General features: G+C 36.4%; 1 protein-coding gene across 1 annotated transcript in view; it reads left to right on the forward strand.

Annotated features, from left to right (window-relative positions):
- MME (membrane metalloendopeptidase) overlaps positions 1–14,767 on the forward strand; it is a 66,336-nt gene that overhangs the window by 29,765 nt on the left and 21,804 nt on the right. The window contains exons 9-14 of the mRNA XM_015816618.1: positions 1,387–1,521; positions 2,768–2,869; positions 5,920–6,056; positions 6,163–6,256; positions 10,872–11,000; positions 13,802–13,900. Coding sequence (XP_015672104.1) covers positions 1,387–1,521; positions 2,768–2,869; positions 5,920–6,056; positions 6,163–6,256; positions 10,872–11,000; positions 13,802–13,900 — 696 coding nt within the window. The remainder of the gene's footprint in view (positions 1–1,386; positions 1,522–2,767; positions 2,870–5,919; positions 6,057–6,162; positions 6,257–10,871; positions 11,001–13,801; positions 13,901–14,767) is intronic.

Raw genomic sequence — 14,767 nt, forward strand, 5'->3', positions numbered from 1 at the left:
TGTAGGTGGATTGGTTTGCATACCTGTACCCGTGAAAATCTACGAAAACAAATATATATATACAGGAAGTTTTTCAGACAGACGGTCTGATTGATTACACCTTGACATTTTTAACTGCTATACTGCAGTTTTACTTTTTACAATATCTTTTGCCTTGCAGCCCCCCCAACTAGGGGTGTTAAGCAGGCTCAAGTCGCAACTGCGAAACATTTTAAATCCAAATTTCTTTTTCTGACAAAGAGTTAAAGAATTTATAATAACAAATATATTTGCTACAGAGTTTTTATAGTCCAATTTCCATTTGAAAGATACAATGCTGTTTTACTACTCTACAAAAATTGTCCAGCATATCCCAAAACTGTTAAGTTTCTGTGTGTGTTTATTTTGTACAATGTGGGGGCGTGATGACTTGGTGATTAAGGACACTGAGCTTGTCAGTTTGCTCTAGCTCCTACCCACCTAGCAGTTTGAAAGCATGCAAATGCAAGTAGATTAATAGGTACCACTTTGGTGGAAAGCATTCTTTGTGCCTTTGGTATATAGCCATGCTGCCCACATGACCATGGAAATTGTCTTTGGACAATGCTGGCTCCTTTGACCAAGAAACAGACATGAGCACTGTGCACTAGAGCCGGACAAAACTGGACAGGGAAACCTTTACCTTTATCTTTATTGTGTAAATATATTCTTTGCAAACAAAGCAAAGAAATCCCACATAAACATCTATTAAAAATTTTGCCCAACTGAGACTGAGTGCATGTAAGCACTCCAAATAGATTATGCACTTTGTCTACCATTCTATATCCTTAAAGCTACCTTTCTATGATGGTTTTCTTGCCTTGATGATGACAGATTGATACGCTCTTCTTAATTCTGTGCACAGATGATGATTGGGTACAGCATCCTAATATAAATACAAATTTCTTACACAAAAGAAAACTGTCAGGTGTTAAGTTGACCCAGATATGGATTGTGAGTATACACATTCCAGAATGCCAAGGAGAAAAGCTAATTAACAAGAGGCAAAGGACTTATAAAAAAGCTCTCTTCAAACACTTAGAGAAATTAATTACAATGAATAATTGTCTCTATAATTAGTGCATTATCCCAACTCATGATTTAATGCAATAGTTTAGAAACTACTAGGACTAGTTAGTACTTCAACAGTACAAATTATAGGATTAAGTAGACACTATAAATCTAAAAGAATACTTATAATAAAATCTTCATGCAGTATTATGGCTGATGTTCATTAAAGGTATACAGTAACTTACCATAATACAATATTTAAAATTAACTTTAGAACTGTTCTTTTTATTAACATTTTAATAATTTTTATACAAGTCGGTCATAGTATTAAAGCAAAACATTCTTTTTTTTTTTCAGGCCTGTTCAGCCTATGTTAGTTTCATGATTTCTGTAGCAAAGTTAATTCGCCAAGAAAGAAAACTCCCCATCAATGACACTGAAATTTCTGCAGAAGCAGAGAGGATAATGGCTCTTGAGCAAGAAATTGCAAATGTAAGTTAAATCTCCTATTTTATATACAGAATGTTTTGTAAGAAAAAAAATGGCTTCTGCCTCTTTCCCTCACTCCCAAAATTATACTGTTAAATCAGGGAGTTTAGGGAGAAAGTACGGCTAAATTTATACATGGGAAAGGTATTTCTATTTCCTTCTGTTTGGGGGATGGGATGATCCAGGGAATATTCCGTTTTCATCCTAAACCTGGCTGTTCCCATGAAAAGACTTCCAGAACAGAAAATGGTTCATAGTATTTCAAATATGGATAGCATTTCATATATGGTCTGAAATACTATGGACATAAGGTGGCTGGATTAGAATGGTCAGAATGGAAAATGTTCCAGGGTTCACAGGTAATAAATTCATTATATCTAGTTCTATTTCTACTTCTGTTTTGACATTATTTCATCATACGATAATCCTTCAATACTTATTAGTAGTATATATTAATACCACTATAAGAGTAATAATAAAAATGCATTACATAGCTAATGTTCTCAAGGTACAGTGGCCCCAGTAAGGAGAAAAGACTGAATATTCTTATATTTATGACTCTAGAAATACACAAAATGCTAAGTACTTAAAAAAATCTATGTATTGTATCACCACATTCTCTCACTGGTAACATTTTGGATTTAGACTTTGTTATATTTTGAGTAAACATATTGAAAACAATGGGATTTAGGTTAGACATAACAAGTCATGTTGATCTCAGTAAGTTTATTCCAAGAATTACTGAAAGAGTGATCTGAACCTATAAATCAGGTCTATATGATATATCAAAATGACAGGCTATTCGGTAGCATCTCCACTCAGTTCTTGTTCTTATGCTAAGAGGAACCTTTTGTCCTGCCTAGGATCTATTCTGTTACATTCTTTTGAATCTCAGTGTTCTGAGATTGAGGCTTTTATGTTCTTGGAAAGTTGCATGATGTAGAACTGGCATGAGTTGAGATAGGGGTATTCAAGGTCAAATTCATCCCGGGGCATAGCATAATCCCCAGTTTCAGCAAGAGGATAGAGAAGGCTTCTGTGTTTCCTAGGATCCTGTCCCATGGACCATAAGATCACACTTTCTTTTACCTTTTATATACTAACAAGATAATCATTTATACCTTAATCTGTTTGATCTGAAGACTGCTTTGCCTTTTGTATTAAGGGTTTTTGTTTTTTTTTGCTTTCCTGTTTTTGTTGTCCTTTCTTCAAAGCCACTCCTTTTTATAGTATAAATTTGTTTTTCTAGGTCACAACCAAAGATGAAGACAGAAATGACCCACTTTTGCTATACCACAAAATGAAGCTGAGTGATCTCCAAAAGAACTTCTCCATGGAAATCAATAACAAGGTAAAATATTGCTAATATGTTGCTCCCAGATTCTGCCATTGACTAGGAATATAACCCACTTTAAAAAAAAAAAAGTTTAAGATGAATCTTTTGAACTCAAAATGCTAAGCTAAATATACCAGCCTGGTGTGTGTGTATCTAACTGATTGCAGGAGAAAGAAAGCAAATGTAGATTTGGACAGTGAAATTAAGCTATAGTTCATTGTTAAAAGTCAACTCTTAATAGCAGGACAAAGTTTAGTGATATAAATTGTTTCATTGGCCCAAAGAACTGAGATGTAATCATATCTAAATTTTATGGCAGATATAACGCTTACATGATATTCAATAAGGACAAATGTGTTCATGTGACAGAAGGATAAGAACAGAACCTACGTCCCAAGGCTAAATTCTTTGTCAATCTTCTGATTAAAGAATATCTTTTGTTGACTTGTTCTTTAAACTCATTAATGAATTGATTTTTATTATCGGTAATTTCTCAGCACGTTTAATTTTGAGACATATTGCAGAAAGTGTGAAATAAATAAAACCTCTTTACTTTTTTATGTAAACATGGGTGCAGTATGCAGCTAAAAAGGCTGTTATCTGCTTGATGGCCTCCTAGAATAATTTATCTGGATACCATTAATATTGGATTTAAATTGTCACTTAATCTTATCTGGTTTTATTTTTGTGCTTCTGTTGTTTTTTTTACTTTAACCTGCTAGAACTCCACAAATATCATTTCAAAGTCAATAACCTTTCATTGAATTGTGAAATTATGAAGTCAATTACTTCATAACTTTACAATTCAAACTAAAACCCACTCAGAAGGGCATTAGGTGAACTTTAGTGTTTTCTGTCTCTCATGGAAGTTCTCATGTAGTTTTCTGGATATTTGCAGACTAGACAAGGTTGCCCAAATCAGGTTAATCCAAATGTACAAATGAGCACAGAATTCATTTTCTACATTGCTGCCAGCAGGATGGGATGGGATTCTGGAAACTAGATTTTGGAGCATGTGTCATACAAGAAACATCTTACAAAAGATGGAGAACCCAGTCAAATATCATTTTCTTAAGCCACAATTTAATTTTCAAATATCATATGCTGATGTCAGTCTTCAAAATCCAAGTCAATAAACTGTTAAACTATACATACTTAGTATTACCTCTAATCAGAGTGACAATTCCTTTCATTTTGTTCCTAAACACATTTGGCATAATCCTTAAACATATCTAAGACCTCTTGAAACCACAGCTGTCTCTCTGATTATAAGAATTACCATCATGTAAATGCTTTTAGAACTACAGTCCTTTGATTGTTTTACAGCTCATTAATTTTAAATTAAAGCTATTCAACTTAATTTATTGCCTATTGGCCAAGAGTTTATGAGCACAGCTAAACTGCTTAACAATGGCTTATTGTTATTATCAAAGATTTTGGGTTTTTTTTCCACTTATGAGAAATTTGTTTACAGGAGCAGTCTGGCTGCAAAAAATCAAATGACAAAAGATGAAGCAGTCCATGCAAATTATTTTGATAAGCCAGTTGTTAAGTAATATGTTGGTAAAATTCACTGAAATATACATATATTCTTGAAATACTACGTTTCAATTAGACAACCCGTGCTCATTGTTTCAGAGATATTTCCTTACCTAGACCGATATACAGAATTACCACAGGAGGGCAAAAAAGCAATGGGAGCAGGAATGAATTCCAATTTCTTGCCTGCTTCCCCCTTCACTTGGTATCACCCCTCCCAGGTAAATCAGACAGGAAACACGACACAGTGAACTAATTCTGCTGTATTTTAAAGCTACATTAACAGAGTATCGCAAGTCCAAAAGTGCAAACTTCCTGACATCACTTTTGAACTATTTGATCCATTGGACCAGGTTTTTCCTAGTTTCTTTCTCTGACCACTAAGCCACTGGGAGTTCCTGCCTCTATTCTGATTGTTTCCCAGGTAACATCTCTTCCCCGCCATTCCCCAAGGTCATCCACACATTCCATTATACTTTGCAATGGGAAACTGGCAGGGAGTTTCAGAAATCACATTACTGCGGGTGATTACAGTGGGATAGCATTGTTGCAGGTTGGACATAAGTTTGCCATTATAACTGGTCTGAAGATCCTTGAAATTTCAGGCCAATGGGAATAATGGGTTCTGGATTTTTGATTCATTCCTTAAGTTAGCCCATTTGAGGTCCCTTGATTCAAAAAATGTTGCCTTGTGGTGAACCATTTTATCCAACTGAAGGTTACACAGAGACAATCAGATAAGAGAGTCCTAGTAATATATAGATAGCTTGTACCAGTTGGGTATCGGTCCATCCAGCCATTAAGTATGGAGGGGTCCTTGGTGCTCTCTGAGCTTGCTTGTTTCTTTGCAGATATTTCATTACCCAAAGTAGGTAACATCATCAGTGCTAGTGATGTTACTTAGTTACCCAAATTAGGTAACTTCATCATCTAGGTAATTTTATATGTTTTGCTTCTACCACATATTATGTAATTTATATATGCCTACTTTCGAGCAGTGCATAAAGCATCCCCAACCACTGAGTAAACTTTAAGGCACTATTTAAATTTTGAAATAAGAAATACTAAAATTCAAATGTACTGTATCTGGAAGTAGGAGTCACTCACTGTATGAAATCCAGACATAGTAGTTTGTAGCTGAGAAAAAGACATGTGTCACATTGTCATATGCTTAGGGAGTATGAGAAGGTGTTCGGTAAAGTTCTGTACTTCCTAAAACCAATAGTTAAATCCTTAAAACATTTTGGAATGGGATCCCAGTAAAATAGTTTTGAAATGAGTCTGGGGCACCTCCTCCCCCTCAGATATGTTGTTTCTGAATGCTGTTAACATCTGTGCGTGGTTTTCTTTTATTACCTTATTATATTGTAAATGTAATATAAAGAATGGGTATAACATAGCTAAAAAAAGACCAATAATCTTCATAAAGCATATAATGTATTTGGCAAAATCAATGATAAAGACTTAATGCTAAGAGTAAAATTGTCTTGTGTTTTATCCTACCTAACATTTATTTCTCCCCACAGACATTTGACTGGATAAAATTTGTAAATAATATAATGGCAACAGTGGCAATTGAAATTAAAAATACAGAAGACATAATTGTGTATGCTCCAGAATATTTAATCAAGCTGAAGTCTGTCATTTCCAATTACAGTCCCAGGTATGCATGCCAATGCATTTTAAGTTTTTATTTTTTGAACTCACCAATACATTTCATAGTTCTACAAATAGCAACAAATGGTGCTTCTTGTTGCTTTATTATGCAGAGAAATTCAAAACTACATAAGTTGGAGATACATCATGGATATGGTGAGCAGCTTGAGTCGTGAGTACAAGGACACAAGAAATAATTTCCGTAAGGTACAGAAATCTATAAATTCATTTTTTGTACTTAACCTTTGAATGTAACTCCTGATATTTCTGTAGGCATCTTGATATTTAGACAGTAATTTGAAAATATTGATTGGTAGCTCAAGATTGGCACACCCTTTTCATGTTTGAACAATTGTAATGTTGGTCTCACGAACAAACAGTTCTTTGAATTCCATCAAAGATAAAAAATAAGCAATTATGAATTTATTTGATCCTTTTTTTCAAAATGATCAAGAGACATATACTTGGAATGAGGACCTCTGGCTCTCCAAATGTTGTTGAACTCTGTCTCCCAACATTCTTCTCCCTTTTCAACATTATGAGGAAGTCCTAGAGTTGCAGATCTATAACCATGGCCCATTCATAAGTTTGTAAATGCATTGGTCTAAATTGAACAGGATGGATAGATTTCAGAATGTGTAGGAATGTATAGGACAGACTAAATGATCTTTAGAATTCCCTCCAGCTCAAATATTCTGTGATTTGTTGAAGTGCTGGATCCAATCCAACCAAAATGAAGTACTCATTTTAAGTGGAATATAAGCTTGGTTTTTTGCAGACAAAAAGAGCTTAACTTTGGCTGGAATGTAGTCTCCACTCTGACTCATGACATAATTGTAATTATATTTGGAGGAAAATTAAGTTTACAAGCTAAAAGATGTTTTGTTAAATATTCTGCAGTATATCACATAATTACAACAAAAATTAAAATGAAGTAAAATAGAACATGCAATGCCATCTTCAAGAAAATTAGTGTAGGAGCTAACTGTTCTTTTGAACTTTGCTGATAACATTTCTCTGAAGTTCTTTCATCTTTGCCATATTGTTTATATGCTTATTAAGAAACAAAATAACCTGTTCCTTTTCAAACTATTCTGTTCACAGAGAAGAATTTAATGACTGTTCACATAAGATTAAAGGAACATGAATAAATAGATAGATGATAGGTAAATGATTGATGATAGATGATGATATAGGTAGATAGGCAGACAGGCAGACAGATCTTCCCCAAACTTACAAATTCCTATGGTGGTATTCCACAAGTAGCCAGTATTTTGCTATGATATCAGTTAAAGTATCAATACTGAAGATAGCTTCTTCAGCCCATATCCAACACACATAAAGAAAGGATATACAACCTGAGATCCAAAAGCCACATGTCACCTTTGAAAGCCTTGGATGTAGTTTCCAGACCACCTCCTACCTGTGTATTTTATTTATCTAATTTATATCATCTTAGGCCCAACTCAGGATAGTGGTCACACATTGGATATGACTGCCTAGTCAGAGCAATGGCAATGTGATCTGGTGGGAGATCTGTCATTATCCCTCTGTCTTGGTCAAATCATACCCTTGTGACCTGGAGAGTCTCTTATGTTGTCTTAGCCTTCATGTAGGGAGGCCAGATCCACTTGAGCAGTCCATCCCAGCAAATGGGTTCCAGAGGGAGCTGGGGATATCCAGGGTGGACTGCATTGTCCTGCCAAAGCTCTGGTTACATCCTAGAACCAAGGGCAGAAAAGGATTTGGACAGGATTGCACTCATGTAGCCTCTCTTGACCCATTGCTCTCAACCAATTGCTCCCAATATTCTCTGTGGTTCATGGAGCAGCTACGTATTCTGAAAAGGGCTAGGCAGTGGATTCAGACAGTGATAAATTTCTCAGTGCAAGAGGGGACATTTCTAAGAGCTTTCAGAGAGGCCCTGGTTTGCTTCCTCTTCAAAAAGCCCATCTCTTAATCCTATCTGTCTGGACAATTTCCATCCAGTTGCCCATTTTCCTTTTTAGGGAACATGGTAGAGAAGGTGATTGCATGACAGCATCAGAGGGCTCTGGATGAGATGGATTATCTGGACCCCTTTCAATCAAGATTCAGGCCAGTTATGGAACAGAAACAGCATTAGTCATACTTGTCAATGATTTCTGGTGAGAATAGGATAAGGGTAGTGGATCCATCCTTGCTCTCCCTGATCTCTCAGTGGCCTTCAACACTATTGACCATGGTATCCTTTTGGGCCGAGTGCAGGGTTTGGGGCTAGATGGCGCAGTTGTTTGGTTTTCTTGTTTAGTTTTCTTGTTTACTCTTGTTTGGTTTTCTCCAAGATCAATCTCAATTAGTATTGATACAGAGTGAAATGTCCAGCCCACGGCCCTTGTTTATGGTGCAGGACTCAGTACATTCTGCATCTACATGAGGCCACTGGGTGAGATCATCCAGAGGATGAGGTACGATCAGTATGCTGATGATAGTCAAGTTTACATCTCCAAGCTAGGTGACCCAAGTGATGCTGTCACTGCCCTTTTGTGGTGCCTGGGGTTCTGGATGGGGGACAACAGGCTCTGGGTGAATCCTGGTAAGACTGAGTGGCACTGGGTGTGTGGAGCTCTGGGCAAGTGGCGGTTGTGGCTAGGAGAGCCTTTGCACAACTTCATGTTGTACACCAGTTGTGCTCTTTCCTGGATCAGGAATCCTTGTGCTCAGCGACCTCAGCCCTGGTCAACTCATGGCTGAACTATTGCAACAGGCTCTACATGGGTCTGTCCTTGAAGACTATCCTGAAGTATGGTGCAGAACGCAGCTGAGTGTGCAGTTCTTGGGGCCTCTAGGATGGCCCACATTACACTGCTGTTCTGCAAGCTGCATTGGTTGCCAGTTTGTTTCTTGGTCCAATTCAAAGTGTTGGTTATCACATTTAAAGCCCTTCATGGCAGGGTTCCAGGGTTCCTGAGGAATCAGCTCATCCTAATGGGATTAGCTCACCCACCCACACCAGCAGAAGAAGTGACTCTAGGAGGCATACAAAGATAAAGACATAATTAATTGCATTAATATAAACATTAAACAATTGTATTTATTTTAACAAATATTAATTTAACAATTAAATTACATAAATCTTTATTTACTTTTTTTTAAAAAAAATAGTAGTTCCCATCACAGGCCTCACTTCATCCTTGTCTGCATTAGATTTTCTCAGGGAATGATTCCAGGATATGACTCAAAGGACAGCTATGGCCCATTCTCTAAAAGGGTTGCATACTGTATGTCCCTTACAAAAATAAAATGGGTTGAAACAGATTTGAAATTAACAATGATTAAAAGGCTAATTAAATTACAGAATTATACCAAGGTTCGGGAACATTGTGTTACTCAAGCGGAGCTCTGATGCTTCTTCCCGTCCAGGAAGATGCAGTATTTCACTTTGATCAACGGAATCAGCTTCGAGCTTGGAGGGACCTCAGTGAAGTGCAATGATTTACCCCAGAGAAACTGTGAAAATCCTGCAAGCACCTGCCAATATTTCAAGGGGGAAAGCTTGGCTCTAAAACACTCTCATTTTGGGAATACTGGGTGTTTTATAAATTATAAAACCATTCCAATATTTGGTCTCCAAGTGCAGGCTGCTGAAATGGACAGAAACAGCATATGCTGCTGCTTATCCTGTAGTAAGGGAAAGGCATGTGAAAACAATTTTCACAATGTTTTTGTTTGAAACATCACAGCAAGTCACTATTACCCATTTGGTAAGATACAGAAAGATTTCACCACAATCATTGTTGACTTTTGATGTGCACAAATTACAGGCCAGTTGCCCACACTTAGAAGAAAAAATAACCTATTCCTCCTTGGTTGTCTATAAATGCACACAATATAGCCATCACTATTGTGAAGGCAGGATAACCCAGAATGGCCCCATTGTAATAACATAATTTTCAAAACTCAAAGCAAAATATCAGACAAAAAATGCTATTGTAAAACTCTGCTGGCCAGAAAGTGATTTAATAGAGCTCCAGTATTACATTTCAGTATCACAACCTAGACTTTAAGTCCTTCTCCAAAACTAGTGTTGAGACACCATTAAAAATAAAATCCAGAAAGCAGTTTCCATTGATTTTTCAGGTTGTGCTAGAATTCATCTACTGTAAAAGATTGCAGGCAAATCTCTGAAACTGTCGGGAGCTCTTTCTGTAAGGGAATGCTATAAAATTAATATGGCTCCTCTTTCTCCTGGAAGCTGGTTCTTTGCTAAATGTCTGGCCTTTCCTTGTTTCCAGAGTGTTGAGTTTATGACTAAGTCCTATTTGCTTCATATCTTCCTTCATGTCTGAGAAGGAGAAGGAAGAAGTGAAGAAGTGTAATAACATCGAAAAGCAGAATAAATATTCCAGAACATGTAAAAAAAATCATGTTATTAGCTAGTCTGCTGCTGCCTTGATCAGTTTTATCTTTATAGGGGTCATTTCCTTTCTTCTAAGGAGAGCTATTATTGCCTGGGATGGCTGTGAGGCAGTACCAAATAAAAGATGCTTTCCTACTGTGCTCTCTTAAGTTTTCAAGAAGTTGTACTTAAAGAAAAAGAAGCACAAAGGCTCTCACCCTGCTGAGATTGATAGAGCCTGCTTGACATTCTCCAAACTCCTGAAACAATGCAAAGCTCAATATGTTCTCACTTTACTATCCCATTTTTAAAATATCCCTTATCCACAAACACTTTTCATTAAGCACTGATTAAAAGTATTCAGGGAGGACATGAATTGTTTCCAAACTCATGTGTTTTTGCTTGTTGCCACATGCATAAATGATTTATGTTTATGCTCTACAGGTTTTGTACGGCACAACCTCAGATGCTGCAATCTGGCGCCGTTGTGCAAACTACGTCAACAGCATTATGGGGAATGCTGTGGGGAGACTTTACGTCCAAGAAGCTTTTGCTGGAGAGAGTAAACATGTGGTAATTATCATTGATATGATACTTAAGGAGGTGTTGGATTCATATAAATGGCAGGAATATTGCAGTGGAGGTTTGGAAACCAAACCAGGCATATTAACAACTGCTTGGAAAGTAATTCTGTTTTATAAGATCAGGCAAGTATTCTGGGCTCATATAGTTGATATAGGCCAGAAGGAAGGGAATTGTTATCCTTCTGACAAGCAGTATAGCCTATGTCAGGCATGTCAAACTTGCAACGTCACGTGGACTGCCCAGAGTTGATTATAAGATTGGCAGCTATATAAATGCTTTAAATACATAAATAAATAAAAAGTAAAGCACTTTGGGCAATGTTACTTGCAGGCATGAGGCCTCCAGTGTGGACTATACCCCAGAGAGAGCAAAAAATAACTTTCCATATGCAGGAGCACAGGGGGTTTCTTTGATGGGTGTCGGAAAAGGAACCATCAATTTCTACATGTTGATGGTCCATCGTTATCTATGGCCTGAATTTGGGGAATCAAGCTAGTTTTGTTCAGCTGAAATGAATGAAGAGTATTGAAATCTCTGAAGCATTACAGCAGCAGCAGCTTTCCAAAATGTAACTCCAGTTCAGCAGGCACATGATAAGCAATTGCTGCAGCATCTATGACTTTTATAATAACAGTATCAGACATGTATCTTGTAACAAGAAAGAGGTGACAGGTATGTTTGGCAGCAGAATAACAGAATAATAGTGTTGTAAGGGATCTTTGGAGGTCTTTTAGTTTAACCCCCTGCTCAGGCAGGAAACCTTATATTATTTCAGACAAATGGTTGCCCAATCTCTTCTTAAAAACTTCCAGTGTTGGAGCATCCACAACTTCTGGAGGCAAATTGTTCCACTAATTAATTGTTCTAACCATCAGGAAATTTCTCCTTAATTCTACATTGTTTCTCTCCTTGATTAGTTTCCATCCATTGTTTCTTGTCCTGCCTTCAAGTGCTTTGGAGAATGGTTTGACTCCCTCTTCCTTGTGGCAACCCCTTTGAATATTGGAACACTGCTATCATGTCACCGTAGTCCTTTTCATTAAACAATTCCAGCACCCATTCTTCATATGTTTTAGCCTCCAGTCCCCTAATCATCTGTGTAGCTCTTCACTGCACTCTTTCTAGAGTCTCAGCATCTTTTTTTACATTGTGGTGACCAAAACTGAGTGCAGTAGTCCAAGTGTGGTCTTACCAAGGCATTATAAAGTAGTATTAATACTTCAAATGATCTTGATTCTATACTTCTGTTAATGCAGCCTAGAGGACTGTCCTAGATGCATCCAAAAGCATTGCAGTGACAAGTTCCTGCTGCTGCTGCTGCTATCGATATTTGTTTGGTTTTTATTTCTTCAATGGTCTATCAGGCAACATGCACAGATTCAAACTTCCTGGGCATTTGTTGCAAGGTTCCCCTTCAGTCCCCTGGGAAAAGCTTTTAGGTTTTTTCCTTTCCCCTGTCTTGTTCCCAGGTTTTGCCCTAACTTTGCTCAATTTAATAAACTAATCATATTGGAGAATCTTATCTTAATCCTTTATGGTGGGAAAATCCATTCTTAGTTACTAATAGTAGATTTCACAGTACATACAGAAAACTTCCAGGTTTGGTTTTCCATACTTACATTACTTGGTTTTGCTTGTTTAGAGTCAAGATGGTGATTGGAATATGCAGGGTATACAAATACATTGATGACATTTCATTGATATACACTTTATAGCAGCTTCCCAAACCTGGTACTGGGTAGGGATTTTAGAGTTGCAATAGAAAACACCCAAAGGACACTCCACAGAGAAAAACTGAATGACACATTATCTAGTAATAACAAACTGAGGAGTTGATTGCCCAAAGAAGGAAAATATATAAAGATTTTTTTTAGTCTTGTACTTAGAATGATTGAAAAGCAGATTTAAGAAGCTAGTAGCATCAATATCCTTTGGCAGCCAGACTGAGGATGGGTGTGTGTTGCCCTTTCATGACAGTAAGGCAAATTATGCCTTTGGGGATCATCTATATTCAGATTAGATCCATGGGTCTCATTTTTTTGCACACCTATATTGCAGTCCTTTAATAATACAATTCAGTTGTGCAAGTACTTTATCCAGGAAATGGGAACCAAATTAAGTCTATTTTAACAGGGACTTTCTGGACTGATTTGTAGCATATACTGTACATTTAATAAATAAATAAGGTTTAATTTGTCTCAGAATGAATTCATTGGAATTATCTTAATTTTTTCAGCAAAGACTCTAGCTCATCAATATATGCTTTATATGAGGAAATTTGGAGCTTTAATGCTATAGAATTTCCAAACAGGTGATAAAAAACAATTATCTGGCTATAGAATAATATTATCTCAATTTAGCACTAGCTTTCATTTGAATGTGTAAACATATTTTAAATTACTATTTTGAAAACCTTGATTAGTTTAGTTTTGCAATTATAGAAATTTAAATGTTTGCCATTATAAACTTATTTTGAAAAAACAAAAATATAGAATTTTTGGCCACAATATTGGAATATAAAATTTCAGAACATGACCTATGACTAAATTGGTTAATTAAGAGCATTACCCTAGTTCAGGGGTCTCAACCTTGGCAACATTAAGACTTGTGGACTTCAACTCCCAGAATTCTGGGAGTTGAAGTCCATAAGTCTTAAAGTTGCCAAGATTGAGGACCCCTGCCCTAGATAGATCTGATCAGAAGTGAATCTCACTAAGTTTATTGGTCTTCCTTTCAGATAAGCAGTTCTAGGATTTTAACCTTAATCTTATTGTACCATATATTCCCAGGTTCAAGAAATGATTGCACAGATCCGCGAAGTTTTTATTAAAATACTGGAAGAACTCTCTTGGATGGATGCAAAAACCAAACAGAAAGCAGAAGAAAAGGCAAGATTTGCTTAAGGGTTATCTTGTAATTTGAGAATAATTACTTCATTTAAAATTTGAACAGTACAGGCTATCTACCAAAGGAATAATGTGTATTTGAGAGAGAGAGAAAGCAAGTGTATTATATTTCATGTAAATTATTGGCTAATTCCCAAGTCTCACTTTTTAAGCTGATATAAATAAATATTGGCAGCTATTACAATTAATTAAGTACAGATTGCAGTTGTGCACTCGGCTATGCATCCTGTTTGTTGCAGAGTGCATGGTAAAAATGAAGTATATAGATGCTTCAAAGAGATGTTTTATGGTGAGATCATTATGCATTATCCATTATATATTATAAGAAAAGCTCCAGATATTATCATCTTCATCTTCTATTTGAAAACATTTTGTGTTTTTCCACTGCTACTCTCATTATTTTTCTTGATAGGGAAAAAGAAACTTTTAAGGAGGGTAGAAAAGGAACAGATACAGAAGATCTTTTGATCAGTAGTTTTAAAACCCAGTGGTCCTGAAGCATTCTAAGAACTTGTGTTTGATCAACTAGGTGGTATCATTTTGCAAGTTGACCTCTGGTTTACATTAAAAAATAATAATACTGTATACAAAAAGCCCACAGCTTTTTGAGTTCCTAATTCAGTTCTTAGTTTGACTGTTAAAAGGTTCTCAGTGTAACTTACTTCCAGAGATATTCTGAAAATAGGTATGGAGGACCACATATTGTATACTGCCTTGAGTTTCTAGAGGAAAGGTAGGAAGTAAATGCAATAAATATGTAGATAAATCTTTGTGTGGCTTTAGCATCAATTCTGCAAGCAAAAATGGGTAATGTGAAAACACAATGTTTTTGGCATTCATGAACTCAGA

This window comes from Protobothrops mucrosquamatus, unplaced genomic scaffold (assembly GCF_001527695.2).
Source record: "Protobothrops mucrosquamatus isolate PMUCROS unplaced genomic scaffold, P.Mucros_1.0 scaffold470, whole genome shotgun sequence".
Taxonomy (NCBI): domain Eukaryota; kingdom Metazoa; phylum Chordata; class Lepidosauria; order Squamata; family Viperidae; genus Protobothrops; species Protobothrops mucrosquamatus.